The sequence below is a fragment of the Scomber japonicus genome, chromosome 9 (assembly GCF_027409825.1).
Source record: "Scomber japonicus isolate fScoJap1 chromosome 9, fScoJap1.pri, whole genome shotgun sequence".
In the NCBI taxonomy this organism is placed as follows: Eukaryota; Metazoa; Chordata; class Actinopteri; order Scombriformes; family Scombridae; genus Scomber; species Scomber japonicus.
Window position 1 is genome coordinate 21,687,729 of NC_070586.1, and position 19,398 is coordinate 21,707,126.

At 40.7% G+C, this 19,398-nt stretch overlaps 2 protein-coding genes across 2 annotated transcripts in view; both read right to left on the reverse strand.

Annotated features, from left to right (window-relative positions):
* The window catches only part of osbp2b (oxysterol binding protein 2b), a 46,928-nt gene extending 45,916 nt beyond the window's left edge, over positions 1–1,012 (reverse strand). The window contains exon 1 of the mRNA XM_053325111.1: positions 855–1,012. Within this exon, the coding sequence (XP_053181086.1) occupies positions 855–1,012 (158 nt within the window). The remainder of the gene's footprint in view (positions 1–854) is intronic.
* Positions 1,013–4,285: 3,273 nt separating this feature from the next.
* Positions 4,286–16,293, reverse strand: rasl10a (RAS-like, family 10, member A). Its single transcript, XM_053325879.1, has 3 exons — positions 16,078–16,293; positions 6,642–6,771; positions 4,286–4,551 (listed from the first exon to the last, which is right to left on the reverse strand). Exons 1-3 carry the CDS (start codon positions 16,291–16,293, stop codon positions 4,286–4,288), a joined length of 612 nt encoding a protein of 203 aa, XP_053181854.1.
* Between the last annotated feature and the right edge of the window lie 3,105 nt (positions 16,294–19,398).

Consider the following 19,398-nt stretch of genomic DNA (forward strand, 5'->3'; position numbering starts at 1 on the left):
GGGTTTTCTTTAGGTTTGACACTATTCTTTTATAGAGAAAACATTCATAATCAGACTATATTATGATCTCAGTAGCCTACATCAAACAGGGCTCTTCTGTCAAACTGAATGTAAGTGCTGACAGAGAGACTAAATATTTGCCAGCAGCGAGCAGCTGACACGCTTCATTATGATCCTTTCATTGTTTCCACGTCGTGCCTCCACACACACAAACACACACACACACCTGTGGAAACATGACTCCTTTACAAGAGGCACCTGAGCCACGGATGTTAAGATATCGTGTTGCTAACATCAGCAAACTGCGTGGTGAGAGTCAAGAAGACAGACTAATGATGATGATGATGGTGATGACAGCGAGAGTCTCTTGCAGCATTTGGCTCAGGGGCGTCAACAAATGCAATGAATGAATGAAGTGTGACGTTCATGGAGAATAAAACATGTAGAGTGCAGTGGCAATGTATCTTAAAGACAACAAATGGCACATAAACGTTTATAATAGTGACGACATGATGAAAGACCAGCGGGTGGAACGTTAGTTGTGCTAGTATAGCTGAGAAGCTGACAGCTAGCTGGCTTTTAGCTCAGTTAGCGAGTACCGTCCCCTGCTGTGGTCACATTTCTCACTCTTTCCTGAGCCACAGGCTTTGTTGTCATCGCTGTTGTGTGAATGTCCGTCTATGTCAGTATCTTCCCCAAAAATGCCATTCAGTCAAAGTTAAGCAGACTGCCCGTCAGCTTTTAGTAAACAGACTGACTTTAGCCCGCTGCTAACCAGTTGTGATGATGACAGAAATACGACTCGCTCACTTCAGCGGTTATTTTAGAGGAAAGCTGCGTCTGCGTGTATTTACCTGTAATATGAAAGCAGGCCATTGCTGAGGACGAACCATCGCCGCTGGTAGCCCTTCAAGTAGTTGGTCCATTTAAAAAGCCAACCTTTGTAAGTATCCGACCCTGGAGCCGGGGCCGAGGCAGAAGCAGATGCCGAGCCCTTCCCTTGCTCGCTCATCCTCCGCTCCGCCGCACCCCGAAGGGCTGCAGGATAAACCGGGGACCGTGGGGACAGGGGACGGGGGGACACCACCCCACCGGGACAACCGGCGCTGACGACCGAGGATCTGCGTCTAGAGCGGGAGAAACCACCGTGAACCCCTTTCACATGACGCCGGAATGGACACCGGAGGAAGGACGAGAAGTGATGCCAAGACACTTTGCTGATGCAGACTGCAGAGGATTCAGAGCACAGAGCTGGGTTGCATAGAAAGGAAGTTTCTTACTTGACCTCCATATAATCTGATAAGGCTGCCACCAAATCAAAAAGTTATTTCCATGACGACCGTGCCAAACAATTTATGGCTGCAATTTCAGGAAGGAGCGGCTCGTAACCTGGTCCTTCCTGTAGTACGTGTGTGAATGGGGATGCCTGCTCTATCAATCCAGGTCTATGATCCGGACCTGCCCCACGTGACGTTGTTATCTAAACATTCCTAAACATTTGACATGCGGTTTGGCTGCTGATTTCAACTGTGATAACAGTCAGGTGAGAAGATCAGACGATATGTAATGGTAGATGCAGCATGCACAACCTGAGCACAGCCACTGACAACAGTGTGTGCACAGTAGTGATAAGCCTTCTTCTTTGACTTTCATTGAGGGTAAAGAAACTTTTAAAATATATATATGAATTGGGTTCAAATCAGAGGTCAATGACCTGCAGTTTAATAAGATCCATGTCTGCTTTATTAAATAGGTTTCATTACCAACCACGCAAAGCAGGCAACTAGCCTGGCAAAAGTCCTGTTGTAGTCCTTAGATTGAGTTTTGGACATTTTTATTTAAAAGTAACTTTGTTTAGCATTCTGCACCACAAAATAGAATTAAGGAAATCTTGAGGCTCTGTCTTAAAGAATCAAAATCTAGAACTTTATTATTTTAGTTTATATTGTGCTCATGTGGTGCACACTCCTTAATAAAATCTGGTTTTAAATTACCATAAACCACTGACACATCAACTAGCCCATCAATAAACTGGACTAGCTCAATGACAACTGAGTAGACTTCAGAGAAGTGGTTGAATACTCCTAAATAGTATTGTTGTCAAATATGTGAGTACTGGTTGATTTCTCTGTGTCTAGGAGTGAGGAGGTCAGTTGCAGCCCAATAGCTGCTTAGGGGCAGCCCCAGGCTTCCATAATTGGCCATGATTATCCACTGAGAAAGTAGAGAGAGATGACCTGGGGGCCTGAACCATCAGGTTCCCATCAGCCAACCATCAAGCAATCTACATATTATACAGTACTACAGTTAGTTCTGAAATAAGGACTTTATTAAATAAGATATGGCTCCTGATAACATTGCTTAACCACAGGGTGGCAATGTTTCCAAAATGATCACAATGCGGTGTAAAGGATTGAAAAGTGACCAGAGCAGGGTTGCTGTTCTCAAATGCATTTAATAATTCATCATGTTTCAAAAAACAGAATTACTCACAGTACTAACACAGTAAAAATAAATGCAATTAACGTTTCTGATAAAAAAACTGTAGCCCTTTTTATTCGGAAACGCGCACACAGACAAACTGATGAGAAGTCATGCTACACGCAGTTGCTTTCTAGTTCTATCTCTGCTACATATTTCTTTTTTTATACTAGAATAACAAAACAGCTAGTACAGCCATCTGCCCTGATTGAACTACATCACAACTATATCTTGGAGAGAATCATGGGCTTGTGCTCTCACATGCCAGTGAAAAACGATCACACTCACTCCACTCAGCTGCTCAATACAGTGTCAGAAAACCATGTATTACAAAAATTAATCACATTATCACATTTTCACATCAGTGCAATAAACCCTGACCCGTTGGCTCTACCAACAAAAGCATGCAAGTCAATTATTCTATGAATCACTCTTATACAGTATGTCTGCTTACTTTCAGTGCAGCCATATTCACAAAGTACCTAGCAAGTTCTAATTAAATGAAAAAAGCAACTGTTAATCTCACAATATTACCAATTAGATACTATTCAGATACAGCTATGAAAGCTTTATTAAGGTTCCCTGTGTGTCTGTGATGTGTCTCATGGGGTGTTTGGTGGACACTCTGCTTCCTTGTCCCTGGAGGATAGCTGAGCGTGAATGGGTTACTACTGTATGTGAAGCATTTTTAATATAATGTAGTGTTAAAGTCAGTCAGGGCATCGCTGTGGGATTTTATTGCTCCTTCCTAATCCATAGCTTCAACATCCGTCTCTTATCTTGCTACGTCTGTCCTTTGCTAGCCTGAATGTCAGCTATCAAACCTGCCTCTTACTGTTACCCTCTCGCTCACTCTGTCTCTCTCACACACACACACACACACAAACGCCCACATTGCGTGTACAGTGTCTCGTCTTAGGCTCTGCAGCCTCCTGCAGGTCCCTAGTTGCCTTGATTTAATGTATTCATCGGAAACAGACACTGAGTGAGGGTGGGGGGGGCGATTAAAGTCCTACAGTACATCATGATAAGGGACTGCAGTATTTTGTGCTGCAAGACACCCTTAAAACACCCTTCATCTGAACAAACAGCTTTTATCGTAGGCCAAGTATGTAATAGGGAAAGGAAAGAAAAGAAAGTCTACAAAATTCATGTAATGAGAACGGCTACTGAGCAGGCTACTTTTTCAGAATCTAAATAGAAACACCATCTAATCATATCTATTTGTACATTTAGATAATCTCACCAAAACTTAGATTTTATTTGCTATCTCTCATTCTGTTTTGTTTACCAGTAACTACATACCCTCAAATAAATCCAAATATGTCAGGTATGAGCTTCTGCTGTTGACCTTACTGAGTTCAAAAGGAAGACTCGATGATATTGCTGCCTCTCCATTTTGAGTCTCGCAAACTTTCATCCTGCTATAGCCACAAGAAAACCGTTAAGAAGGCCTGGCTGCTGCTGTGTAATCTGGAAAGCACAGCCTCAAAATCCTCAACTGTCTAATTGATATGAGAAAAATTATAACTGTGCTATGTCATATTGGTTTTCATCTGCTTCCTTTTCTACCTCCTTCCTCACATCTACACATCTGGCAGAATATGACCAGGAAGTGGTTGGATGACCATGTATGGAATTTAGTGTCTTTTACAGCGCAAGAGTCTAATAAACCTCATTATGAAAAATTAGCTCAGTAAAGCAGGAGGCCACAGGGTAATTTTCCAGCCATTTCGATAAAAAAGTCCTTTTCTCCATCGCCGCTTCACTCCTGAGGTGAGAGGGGTGGAGGGAGCTCTATGGGTCACATGATGGTGCAGCGATTCCTCTGTAGCGCCCCCTGCAGACGGATGGCGGTGTGGTTCTGGCGCATGCCCCGCGCCACAGCGATGCCCAGCAGTTCCTTGAAGAGCAAGACTACGTGCCAGTTAAACTTGGCGGAGCATTCCACATAACCGCACTTCCAAGTCTTCTTCACCAGGACTGACACTGCCCTGCGAGGCATGAAGCGCTGTCGCTGCAGATCTCTCTTGTTGCCGACCACCAGGATTGGCACCTCACTGCTGCTGCCTTCCCTACAGAAAAATGTGAGGGGTAAAAAGGACAAAGGTTGACTTCAAAAAGCACAGTAAATACATATGTTATCATCTCAGTGTTTGTTACAGTGGTTGGCTGGGCGTGTGAAAAATGTCTGTGCAGTTTTCCCTCCTTCCGAGGTGTGTGTGGGCGGCCTGGAGGATTAGAGCTCACAGGCTCAAGGGGCCTCCCACCACACTCTGCAGTGACTGGTTTACAACATTATGGAGTGTGAAAATGTATGGCGAACCAGAGGTAGGCATAAATTAGTGACTGATGACTTGATGTGTTTGTGACGCATAGCCCTAGAGTGTTAATGAAAACATCTATTGGATCAACATCAAGTCCAACCATTTACTGTCGTGCCTGGTTGGTTGGAGTTTGGAAATCTAATCTACTACTCTATTAAAAGAGGAGAGTCCAACAGTTTAGTACAACAATGTACTAAAGACTCTCTGTTTATTTGGGAACCAAAGCCAGTTGAGTACGTAGCTTTAATCACTGTTTTTCATGAGAAACACTGGAACATGAATGAACAGTGCAGTGCATGTAGGGTCAAAGTCAGCTGAAATGCACAGCTGCTTTAACAAATCATAAGCTCCTCCTTATGATGAATAAAGGTTTCTTGTTGTTATGTCATGCCTCATCCTCTGACAAGGCCTAGCACACTTGCATATATGCTTGTGTGCCTGGACAGGAAGCTCAACAGAGAGGAAGACAGAGAGAAAAAAAGAGAGAGAGATATGAACAGTCAATTCGAGGCCTGAAGCGAAAATCTTAAAGACTTGAAAAAACATACTGCGGTAATCATTTCACTTTTCTCCCTTTCACAGGTCATGCTCACAGAACAAATTTAAAAATATCTCCTCGCAAATCCGCAGGAGTATTTCAGTGGAACAAGGTGTACTGTATGCGTGTGTGTGAAAATAGGGAAAAACTATACAGAAGTAACGGCGCAACCCAACACTTTTTGTGTTGGGTTCTTCGCAGGCTTCATTCTAAAGGGCTAAAAGAAATAGAGAAAAAAATACATCATTTGGTTTCTGAGTGTATGCCTGCAGAACATTGAGGAATATTTCAAATATCTACATATACTGTATATATGTTTGTGTGTGTGTGTGTGTGTGTGTGTGTGTATATGTATATGTATATATATATACATACATATAGGCCTATATATACAGATATATGTGTTTGTGTTTTCCCATCTGAGGTAATAAACAGCAAGCTAATTTCTTTATAGTTGACAAAAGCGCTGCCACCCTGTGCTGCACCAACCTCCATTATTCATGATTTCAGTTCATTTGCACAGTATCTGTCCCTTCACCCATCTTCCCCTCCTTTCTCCACCTTAGATCTTTGTCCTATGATTACACATTTCTCCTGTTTTCCATTCATGTTGCATTCACCTTTCCTCCTCCAGCTGCTGGTGATAATGGTTTTCTGTCACGGGCCATAAACATTTGGTGGTAACACATTTGGAGCTGCAGGAAGGTGGGGATCAACTCTGCAGTAGCAGTTTGGACATGTTATTGTACAACATAACAGATCAAATGGGGCCACTCATTGTACCTTTCAGTATGTAAATATATGCAAGTATGCCAGCGAGAATTATAGAGCAGGTGATGCTTTTTCATTGGTCTTTTGTTAACACTGGTGTTGGCAAATGTGTCTGTGGCTCATGTACAGTATGTAAGCTGGCTAAGAGCCTTTTATCCTACTGTATGTTATCTCCAACTTATTCTTTTATTTTCTGTCTTTACTGCTGTTCTCTGCCTAATAAAAGCAGGAATATCCTAATAATACTCTTTAAATCACCAATGACATCTCAGGCAGCTCGCATTCAGCAATGCCAGATTTAAATGTCATTACTAAACTGTCAGGATGCGGGGAGGAGAGCGCTGAATTAAAAGATATCACCACAAGCAGACTATCTATCACTGTCACCCTGTCACAAACGTGTAATTGTATGACTTTGTGGCAGGGCTGTGAAATTACATGCTGTCCACAGACGGGTGACACCAATGAGGGTTAACAAGCTCTATGTCGGTTGTATGTCCAGCGAATATCATTGTGTCATTTACCATACCTGTGCTCCACTATCTGTTGTCTGATCATCTTGACGTATTCAAAGCTCTCCACACAGCAGATGTCATACACCAGGATGTAGGCATTGGCATTGCGAACACCTCTGCAACGCAAGTCCAGCCACTCCTAAATGAGAGACACAGAGAAAAGCTTAGATATGCAAACTAATAAATATACTGTACTTACACCAAACTGTTAGCCTTGTGTGTGTTTACACCATATTATTTGGGTCTACCTAATTTGATTAACCAACATTTATTAGAAATTTGCAAACTGAGGTACACACTATAAACAATGGTAGGTCCTCCATCTTGTGGTCTTGGTGTTCAAGAGGGACTCCAAAATCTAGTTTAGAGACTTTTAGTTTATATTGCTCTCATTTGTTGAATTTAGATTTTATCAAATTGTGCATACAGCACTGTTGGCAAAGCAGTATTACTCCATCATAGGAACATGTGTATGTGTAGGTCTCACAAATATCGTCTTCAATACATTCCTTCTGTAATACCACTGATTAGTGTATAAAATGTCAGAATATACTGAATAGTGCCTATGACTATTTTCTGAAGTCGAAATTATATTCAGATTACTTGTCTTGTCTGACCAACAGTCAAAAACCATGAGATTTTGAGTTTACTATTGTGGGAAAACTGGAAAAACTATTGATTGATTGATATTGATTGACTGATTGGTTGATTGATTATAAATAAAAAAACTAAGCATGTTGATGTAACATTTACCATGCTCTAGTTTGGCATGTTAGCATGCTATCATTTACTACTTAACAAGTACAGTTCAGCCTGTACAGTTAATACTAATGCATGATGTTGCTAGATGAAAACATGTGATGGCAATCTATCAGTTAGATATATCCTGGACCAAAGTGGTACACTGACTAACCAAATGAGAGACAGACATTGCCACCCACAGCACCAGTGCTGCTAGCATGGCTTCGAACCTTAGTTGTCTTGTAGGACAGGATTTATTGTGGCGCTTGGAGCAAGAAACAGAGATTCTTTAATGCATTATGATGTTAACGTATATGTAAGAAGTTCTTTCACCACTATGCAATACTTTTTTATTTCGAAAGTCCATGTAGCCTGGGTAGTTAATGATTGACAAGCTAACCTTATAAACAATAACAGTAGACAGCGAAAAACCATGTTTCTTTCATTATTGTGAAACAGTTCACCTGTCTCTGCTGCGTATCCTCTATAAAGAGAAAGGGCAGAGTCAATGAAGTCTTAGAGCTGGCATGGCTTTTGTAGCCTCACAGCCCCAAACAAAGTCATAAAACATGTTGACTGCCCAGCAGTAAGCGCTGTGTCCTAGCTACACATGCTCAAGGACAATGACGGCAGTAACAGCTTATAATAAGGAAACATAGAGCCTTCTGTCAGGAGAAGAAATAGAAACATACTGTATTACTTATTTTGCATCATGGCTAAGCTTTGTGATGTAGTGCACATTCATTGGGGCAAACAGGGACATTTGTTTGATGCTAATGAGTTTCAAACCGTAATTAAAGTGCACCTTACTGGGGGACAGTTGTTTCAGTAGGAACACAGTGACCCGTTCTTCTATTCATGCTGTTTCCCCATGCTCTCATCAACCCACCACCACCACCCTCACCGCCTCTAACAGCATGCAATGAATTTATAAGCATTTGATCTGATAAAAGAGGGAGAAGAAAATAGAGGAACTTCAGGGGGTGGGAAGAAAAGATCTGTTGAGGGAAATGAGAAAACAAACGCAGCCCTGAGAGAATGTTGAAAAGATGAAAAAGGCAGCAGTGGATCAAGAGATGAGCAGACAGGGTGTCAAAATATCCTCTGGGGTGCCTGGGCACTGCTAATGAAGGTCTGGAGACTGAGACTGTCAGAAACCAAGTTCAGTTCAATTCAATTCAATTCAATTCAGCAAGCAAACAGTGGATACAACACTTTGTGCACAATATATTGTACGTAGAGTTAAGGAATAATAATATAATTTTTGGAATTTTGGGAAATGTTACTTACTTTCTTGGCAAGGGTTGGATGAGTGGATTGATCCCACACTCATATCTGAACACAAAATATAAAGCTGGCGGAGCTGCTTAGTTTAGCTTAGAACAAACTATGGAAATAAAGGAAAGTAGCTAGTCTGGCTTTGTCCAAAGGTTAAAAAATGCATCTATCAGAGCCTATAGAGCTCACCAGTTAACACGTTTTACCTTGTGTGTTTAATCTGGACAAAGCCCAAAATTTAAAAAGCACATGTTTTGGTTTTATGAGTGATTATGTTCCAGACTAATTCTTGGCTGGGAGCAGTGACTTCTTGTCACTCTGAGTTTGTAAGAAAACCAGCCGAGACATCAGGAAGTCACTTATCTAATCCTCCAAAAGAGTGTGAGTAAGTAATAATTAGCCTAAATCTTAAACTGTTCCTTTAAGCCTGAAGTAGTTAAACTGTCAGCATTTGTCAGCTCTCAGTAAGCTTGTTTCACCTTGTGACTGTGGCCTTGTGTTTGTTCTCAAACTCTGAGCCTGGGAGAGGACATTTTTAGAAACAGTAAAGATTTACAAAATATATCTTATTTCTGTGTTTAAAATGTCCCAACACGCAATCAAAATTGAGACACAAATCCATATGTGACCATGCTTCACCTTGTAGAAGCATGTTTTCTGTTTCCCATCATAATTTTCAAAGCTGTTCTGCTTGACGTAGTAAATAATTTGTCATATTGTTTTTGACTGATGCACCTGCACCCCAGGCACAGACAATTTGGGTCTGTCTGTTGTATCATGTTGCTTTGAAAACTCAGATATCAAAGTGTTGATTGTCAGCCCTCTTAATTTTTATGCTTGTGATTAGCATTTGAGCCCCTGCGACCCACCTTTATCGCAGTGATTACAACAGTGATTATGACAGTGATTAATTTGTTACAGTGTTAAAGTACATCACCATATGTTGCGGACATTATTTCACCTACCACCTGCAACAGCTTGTGTAAATTGAAATAGGAATGTAAGAAATCTAATCACAGCACTCTCTAGGTTGGAGAAAATATGCTTTTCAAATCAACATATTATACAGGCAATCTGTATCAATAAACTCAAGTGATAATCTGTGACAGAGGAGGCTAAAGGAGTAGGTGATGAACAATGTAACTTATAATGATGATCATGCTAATACATCTGTGTCAGCAATGATTAATTAACTTCATTTAATGTGGAAGAGGGCTTGCTGAGTTTGTGTCAGGGTGAGTGTGAGGCAGACACAACCTCGCCAGCCTCATACATCTGGAGGCAGATAAAGAGGTCGATCAGGCAGGGAGATGAACATGTGGCACTAAGAGCACTGCTATCAAGAGTGAAAGACTGCGCTTTGTACAAATTGGAAGAAAGTGTGATTATTTTTTCTATCTCTTTCCAGGTTAGAGCAGGAGAGACAGTCTGATATCCACTGTAATTTCTTCTTATCGCTTCTTTTGAGTGTCCAATACAATTCCATTTCAAAGCTGTGCCTACCGGGCAAACATTTGAGAATATATTCACCTATTTTTTGCCAGACAAACAAGAAAATGACAAGACTGTCATAACACTGCAGCTCATCACAGCTCACACTCTTGTGATAGTTGAGGCAACTGACTACGTGAGATGCACACTGGCTTCAGTTGCAGCTTCACATCTCTGTGGGGCTAAAAATAGAAACTTGTGTTCTCATCTCATATCTAAAGAAGCCAAGAATGGCTGTGCTTGATTTTTTTTAATGCAGTTATCTCAGGATCACAAGTTAATTATTTTGTTATCTAGAGAAAATTAGCTTTTAAAAATCTTAAAATTACCAATCAGTGCATGCCATTCCCCCATGCATTGTCCATTACAGTGAACCAAGTCTACATCTATAATGGTGCAACAATTGTTATTACAAAAAGATCATTTATGGAAAAAGTACCTTTATCTGCTATATCTCTATCTTCTCTATCCGCCAGAAGACAGACTACATGGCTGAATCTGTTATACTAACAAAATACTGTGCATTGTTATATTTTCATAGGTGTATTAATATTGATACAATAAAAGCATTTAAATCCTTAGTGGTGTAAACTGAGCCATCATCATCAACATCAGTGGGGTACGCTTTGTAGTAAATGGTTAAGGTTATGTTTATTTATTTATTGTTCTGAAGCTTTGAATTACTGTTCTCATGAAATGGATGACTCATTCAGGCATTCTCACTTCTGATGTCAAATGAGCATTGTATATCCATGCATGGATATAGCGAGAAATATACATAATGTTTGACATCCAAGAAAATACAACCTCTCAGCCTGATAATCTTGAGATAATGGCATTAAAAAATTGCAAGCACGGCTGTTCTCGGCTTCCATACGCATCTCTTTGTCATCCACGTCCTGTTTTTAAATGTGGAGGAGGGGCTAGAAACAGCTGCTCTACTCTTCTTCACCAAACAACAGACAAGATATTAAAAAAAGACGCTGCAGCAATACAGAGTCGATAAATTGAAGTGAAATGAATTTAAAATGCATGTCTGGGCATGTTTATTTGTGTATGTTCTCTGAATGTGAAGTGTGGTGCCACAGTCTGTAGCCTCCAGTCGGTCTTCTTAACACTATGCAGAAAAGAGCATCTCATCCTTCGCTCCTCGGGAGCCAAACAGAACATGTTTCCCTGACAACCACAGGCCACGGTCAGTTTTTACCAGGCTATGCCAAAGCTGTTGAGTCTCACGATATTAGGGGAGGCAGCTTAACGGTAATGGGTGGATGTGATGGATCAATACTCAAGCACAGGAAGGAGGACGGTGTAACCTGGTGGGGGAAGGGTGTTGAGCAATTAGAGATATGCCACACATAGGCCATGCCAGCTGATTTGAAATTAAAATCTATGACATCCCCTAGAGATGAGATTTCCATTACTCAATGATGACATATGGCAGGACAGTTTCTGCTGTTTTCTTACATAGAATCATAAAATATTACTTTTAAAATGGATCAATATGGCAAATTTTGGGAAATATGGTTATACTTTTGACTTTAATGCAGGGGCTAACAAGGATTTTATGCAATTTTAAAGGAATAGTAAATGCTTATTTGCTTTCCTGCATTACATAAGATTAATACTACTCAGCTACACGCCAGTTTGCTTAGCTTATTATACAACTTGGGGGGTTAGAGTTAGGGTTAGGGGGGTCTTTATGCTGAGCTAAACTAACCGTCTCCAGCGTCATATTTAACAGACAAACTATGGCATCGAGCTAATCATCTCTCACTCTCGACAAGAGAGCAAATATTTCCTCTGTCAATGGAATTGCATTGATTACTTTGGAGCAGTTTCTAAACAAATTACTGTGACTATAATCTTGAGGGGCACAGGAACATGTCACCCAGCACAGCGGTGTGATTCACTGACGTGTTTTTGGACAACACAGTGGCACAGAGGAATAAGATGTATCATGCTTTGGATACACACGATACTTGTGAGCAGGATGAGTTCATTGCTGATTTGACTCTTTACATGAGATTTGTTGACAAAAAGACAAATATAGAAAATAACCAGACCCTTCATTTAATATAATAATATTCACCATGTACCTGCTACTCTTGTAACTTTAACGCACAAACACCTAGATGGTTTGTACACCTCATAATTGCACACATGCATGACTTTTATGCATGCGTTATTTCCACCCAGTCAATGTGTGACATGAAAACCACCCTGTTATCGCAGAGAGTATTAACAGAGATAACTTAGAAAAATGTCCAGGGAGCGCAGGGAAGGGAGGAAGAGAGGGAGCATTTTGTGTGGGAGGAAGTCATGGAGATACATTATGGTAAGAACAAGAAAAAATCATTGACGAATCTGCTGTCAGGCTTAAATCCATCTGTCACCACACCCTATTGACAAACTGTGACTGATGCTCTCTAAATGCAATGTTATCAGCAACAGATACACATAAAGCAAAGCAAACAAATCATTACACTGTCACAGCCTCACAGTAAAATAACAGGAATCTTGCCTTTTCTCCAGCATTGGAAAGGATAAAAAAAAGTACGTAGTTGAAATGGGGTCACAAGTAGCATGTCAGAATGTTACTCTTCTTCTCTCAAGTATAATATGAACTGATAAGAAATTGCCATGCTGCATAAGCATGGAGGCGTATTGACTCACTCTATTCTGCAGCTTCTCCATCACGTTTCAGGGGACATTATAAAACCTCATACTTTGACAATGTCCATTAAACTCTGTGCAACCTCTCTAATTGACTGCAGCAAATTCCTTCTGTCTCCTCTGCTGGTCTTTTATTCCCAGCAGTCTTCTAGGAGGGAACTGTGGTTTAATTCAATCTACTGTGTACAGCGAGTAAATTTCAATCAGGTCTCTTTGTGCTGGCGCTACTTGCCACTTAATATGTCCATCCCCCTAACCTGGGTTGCATTTATCATCCCACGGGGTAAATACAGAGCTGGCCAGTGAGTCAGAAATGCCCCGTGTCTCATCACAGCTCTTGCTATGCATAGAGGACGTCACCAGACAAAGCAAGATAACGGACTTCAGAACAAGCTGGACATGGTAGAAACAGGAAGTAAAAGTACAGCAGACCTCACAGGGTCGTTTCATGAGCAAATGAGTAACCATAAATCTGTCTGATAGAAATGTTGTGGCAGCACTCAGCTAATGTTTTTTTCAGGCTGAACCTTCTACAAAAGGGCCAGACAACAGGCGCCGACTCACTACACTACCACTCCAAAACGAGGATGAAATGTTCACACAGTGTGATACAACATGCTGCACTAGGAAATGATGAAAGCTGCGTGTGCTTAAAAGCTTTCTCGTGTGACTCAAGGCTTGGGAAACACACACATACTCACACATGTAAACTCATGAGACTCATCCTGTCTTATTCCTGCTTTCTGCTCACACCTAACAGCCTTTTCCCTAATGGGGGTTAAGCACTGTTTAGCTGAAGACAGAGAAAACTCAATCAGGGTGTCTTTACTGAGGGTCTCTGTGGGAAGGTAACAGTGAACCACACAGCAGACTCCTTAACACCGTATAACAAAATGTTTAATCTGGTTGAACAGCTACGGGTAATTCTAACAAAAGCTTGACAGGATGATCGCTCTGGCCTCTCAATCTGCCTGTCAGATGTTTACTGTGTTAATGCCGGGCTCTCAGAACACACAGCAAACCAACACTCTGGGAGGCCTCACACTCAAGCTGCTCTTTTTTGTCTCCTCTTTGGCCTGATCTCATTTTCTCAGTGGCACCTCCTCTGTGTAGATAACCACAGCTGTTCTTAGGAGGGCTATGTGTGACACCGAAGGGGAGAGAAGAAGAGAAATGATCAGCAGCGGCAGCAGTCAGGTGTTGTGTGGCAGCTCGGTGTGGTGACCTTGGAGATTTCTATCTTGAAAGCATCACAGCCTCTGCGCTGAGGCTGCAGTGGACAGCAGTCAAACACACACTTCAAATAGACAAAAGGTTGGAGTGCAACAACCAAAGATTTGTCACATACACAGACATACTTTTTGTACTCCTTTACTGGTAAAGACAAGAAGAGAAATATACCAAGAGGCTTTTTGTCTTAAAGGATAGCTTCACAGTTTTTCAGGTCTGGTAAAGGTCTGCTAAACAACACTCACACTATAAGAGTTATTGGCTGAGGTAATATATTAACTGAGAACCCTTCCTAAAGTGATTTCAATATAAGTGATGAGAGAAAAATCAGCAATCGTTCCATTCGAAAATGTTTTCTAAAGTTAAGCCAAGCTTTCATGAGGCTTCTGCAGTCTCAGTTAAACAAATCAAATGGTTATCTTCCAAATGGAGAGCTGCTACGATTAGTCAATTAATCAATAATTGAATCATAATTTCAGTATCAAACATTTGCTAGTTCCAGCTTCTCAAAAGTGAGGATTTAATGGTTTTAATTGTCTTCTGTGATGGAAAACCAAATATCTGTTGGTTTTGGACTGTTGGTCAGATAAAACAAGACATCTGAAGAGAGAAGAAAATATTACATATATGAATCTATAATGAAAATAATTGTTAATTGCAGCCTTAATTCCCTCTTTGTGCTAACCCTAACCCTAACCCTAACCCTTCCTTACTGAACTACAGTGGAGGGATAGTAACAAAGATGGAGTTTAGTATTAAAAATACTGTAACTTTACAATATACCTGCTTAATTAGGTCAACTCACACTGTTAAAGCTTCATATAAGCTTTGGCTGAACCTTAAAATATATTTTAAGGACTGGCTCTCATCACTTACATCAAAACTGGACTAGAAATGATCTCTTTAAGGCCAAAATGGAGAAGAAGAACAATCCATTAATGCTTTTTAATGCGACATTAAAAGCCTACCTACCCACCTTTTAATCAAATCTCATTTATATCTAATCTTATCTAGATATCTTATCTATCAATATTTTGAATCTCCCATTTTCTATTTAAACTTATGTAACTCTTTTCAATTCTATTTAAATGTATCTTTGTATTTTTTTTACATATTTTTACAGTGCCTTTTCTGTTTTATGTGAAGCACATTGACTTGTATGGTTGTTGAAAGGTGATTTCCAAATAAACTTACTTTCCATTACATATTGTATTGTTTTAAAGGCTTGAAAAGACTGAGCCAGTCCTTTAATGAAACAAATCTTCCAGAGATGAAATGCTACATAAAGACAACCAGAGTTAATATTCATGGCAGGAAGAAAACAAAACTACAAAGTCACAAACAACAGGCTACACATCTTCAGCGTTTGGATCTGCAGTGCAAATCACTGATGATGAACCTGCAATCACATGTGTCTCCACCTAATGAGGTGTGGCATATGACCTGTGGCCAGGAATGAAAGGGCAGCCTGTTCTATTTTTAAATTGGGAGTTTGACCAGGTGCTGTGGCAGCGCCTGCAGCTATTATTTCCTGTGCAAACAAGCCAGACTTAAGCATACTGTTATCAGCTCAGCTCAATATGTGACACCCAACACTGCTCTTATTAGAAGTCTGTAGAAGACATGCAATGATTAATAAACAACAATATGCAAGCTGGCATTCCTCCCTCATGAGGAGGTTTGAAACACACACACACACACACACACACACACACACACACACACACACACACACACACACACACACACACACACACACACACACAGAGTTTACAGTCAAAGTGAAGCTCTCCAATGCTTTAAGTCAGGTCTCCATAGCAACTAGTAGACTGGGGACATCTGATAGTGATAGAAGAATAAATAAAACTGGTGTTTTTGTCTTTGAGCAATGCCCGAGGTTGTGAACAGAAGGGCACTTGTAAAAAATATGTGGACATTAAATTAATGAGATCTGCATCATCATAACGCTCAGCTTTATACATGATCTAATAAAGTTAAAGCTTTAGGAAGAATATAGCCTACAGTATACCTGGCTGGAGCTTGATGGAAAAGAGGAGATTGGCGGGACGTCCAAAATCTTCAGCTCATACATGTTCCCGTTCAGTATGACAGAGGGTCTGTACACATATCTGGTCCTGGTCGGCGTGTACACCTCCGAGAAGTCGTTATAGATGAACTGGCGGATTATAGAAGTTTTCCCCACTCCGGGAGCACCGATGACTGCGATACTCAGCGTCTCCACCATTCCTGGAGCACGAGTTCAGCACCATGGACAGCGACGACGACAACGACAGATGTGACCCGTCCAAAAACGCAGCTGGCCGCCGCTCTTTTGTTGTCACTCCGGTGGAATTCAGTCCCACCGCTGCCCCTTTAACCAGGCAGCCCCTCAGTCACCTCAACCGGGCTCAACTGCGTGCAATTAAACGAATCGACGAGCGAATAAATCTTCCAACCCGTCGAGCAGAGAGGGGAAACTTTATCTCCAGGCTGTTGGGGGAGGTGAAAGCCCACGCACCTTGGAGGTTGTCAGAAATCAGAAATCTCAACCATGATCATGCAGATGGAGGAATTTTCGTTGCCTCTGCAATCCAACACACAGAGAGAGAAACTCTTGGTTTTTCAGGGGACATCCCCAGGTGACCTCGTCCCCAGAGAGGAAGCGTAAAAGTCCGCCCTTGTTGTCTCCACATGGACATAATCACATCCAGGCTAGACTCTGACCTTGCCCAAACGCACAGGAGCCCTCGGTCTCTTCATTGATGATCTCCTCTGTACCTCTCACTCATGTCCACCGATGCACCACCGCCGCGCTCCTCCATCACAGGGAGGACTTGCGCACAGCCGCCAGCATCACAAATAAGCTTTCCACGTGTTGGGAAATTGTATTCAAAACCATAATCGTTTTCTTTTCGGTGACAGAAAAATATGTTCAGATGTAGGTGTTTCAACAAGGAAGAGGCAATCCACACAGCTGGCAGAGGCGTGTTTTCTGTAAAGGCATCTGGAGCCTTTTAACGAGCAATGTGCCTCTGTCGATGGAAAGACAGGAGCTCTCTCTCTCTCTCTCTCTCTCTCTCTCTCTCTCTCTCTCTCTCTGTCTCTCCCACTCACTCACTATCCTCTACCCCGCTCATCCAATAGGATCATGTCGTGAGCAAGGCGTGTGAAAGCTTGGAGCTTCCATGCGCCGCCAATAAATTGCAAAAGGAATAAGCCACGCATTATACATCATCTCAGTGTGCGGGTGATGGAGATGCGGCGCAAGACTGAACATCACCTCTCTGAGGGGCGCGACTTATTGTTGGAGAGGGTCCCCGGGCAGGGCAAGGGCTTGTGCCCCATCAATCACTGCGGCGTGACAGCGGCGCACAGTATAGCTACAAATCCATTTACTGACAAGTCTGAGGAATAAACATCGCACATTTTATGGCCTCAGAATAACTGGAGATAGGCTTGTAGCCTCAGCTTCACCATCACCAGAAATTATTTTTAATGTGGTATAGCTACTTTTTAATAACTGTAACTAATGGCTTGTTTCTAACTACTGCTAATAATTCATGTAGCCTACTTCTACCTTATATATTAGCTGTAAATACATTTTAATTTTAATTCAATTCTTACAATCTGTCAGGTCCAGAGTTTTAAGTGTTGCTACAATATCAATAAAGGGTTATTATAACAATGCATAAAGTCTGAAGTTGTTTAAAGGATCGGTTCACATCTTTTTATGTTTGTCTTAAAATAACCATTAGGTGTGTATATGAACACTGAACGGTGTGTTCCTAATTGTAATCATTCCTCCTGTTCATACTGACTATTTAAATATCCTCTTCAAATGTGCTTTCAATGCCAGTGATGGCAGAAAAAACAGTCATTTAAAAGTTGACGTGAAGCTTATATGAGGCTTCAACAGCCAGAATTAGTCACATTTAGTTGATATCTGCCACATTTACAGCCGTTTCTAGCATCAAATTCCGTCTTTGTGTTTCCTCAGACTGTGTTTCCCTGCTGAGCTGTGGAGGAAATAACAAAAAGAGGGAATTTGGCTCCAAAAAGAACTCATTTGGATGGCTGAAGCTTCATATAAGCCTCAGATAAACTTTTCCATTTATCCATTTTTTGCACAGAAGGAAGCTAGTAGATTTTGGGCCCCCATTACTTTATGAAGGGATCTAATGATCAGTATGAACAAAACTGTTGATTATTTTAAGACAGAATTGAAACTTTTTGTACCAGTCCTTTATAAGTTGTTCATAAATGGATTTTGGACCAGATCCTGTGTAATTTTTCATTCAGGCAACATGTTCATTGGATGCGTTAAAGAATCTAAGAAGAAGATAAACACCAACCTAAGATATTTTTCACAACCTGGTAACCCAGTTGCTCTTCTTAATTATAGTGTGTCTAACAACTGATCTAAAAAGCATTAGTTAATGACTCATTATCAACTAGTAAAGCCATTAATTATTACTTAAGCCTTTCATAAAGAATGTCTTATTAGGAAGTGAACTTAGAGGCCATGAATGGAGAAATCTACAAAAGGCTGTTTCATGTTATTTTCATTAGAGTGGCATCAAAAGCTATGCAATGAATATCTTTATGCATTAAGGAGAGGACATGTAATTTTGAAATGAAATGAAAATATGTGACTTGAGTTTATGGGCTTACTTTCAAATATGTGCATGTGATGTATTTGATGTCCTATAAAAACACTGCGACATTCATTCATGCATTAGATTTGCTTTATATGGATATAGAGCCTTACTCAGCCTAATGACACCACGACCCTGTCCCAGATAAGCAGCGAAAAATGGATGGATGGATGGATGGATCCAAATCCTGTACACTGGAGCATTTGATCTTTGAAACCTTCGGAAGTTTATGATCTCATATAAAGTGTGAAGTTACACTTTGGACCTTAACTACAATTGAGATCATGTCCTCATAATTTCTTCTGAGGATTTTGGGTTTTAACAACCTGTTGGGAATTTACACGCTACTGTCAATAACAACCTTGTATTGAGTCCAGCATATTTTAGACTCAATATACAGTATTTATATTTGATTACTTCAAGGCCAGCAAGTACATAAATCAATTAAGGATTCAATATCTCTGCACCAGATTTTCATTCTTGGCAGAAGGCATCTTTGACACGTAATTTCATGTTGAGAAAAAATTTACAAATAATTGAATAAAATCCAGTTAATAGTAGACTTCAGCTGCCTGAGTTAGACAAATAAAGTCAATATCTTTAAGTTAGTCTTTTGAGTAAAAAAAATAAAATCCCTGTGTTTTGACTGACATTGTTTCCCTGTTGAGATGCAATGAAATAATCGTAAGCAAAAG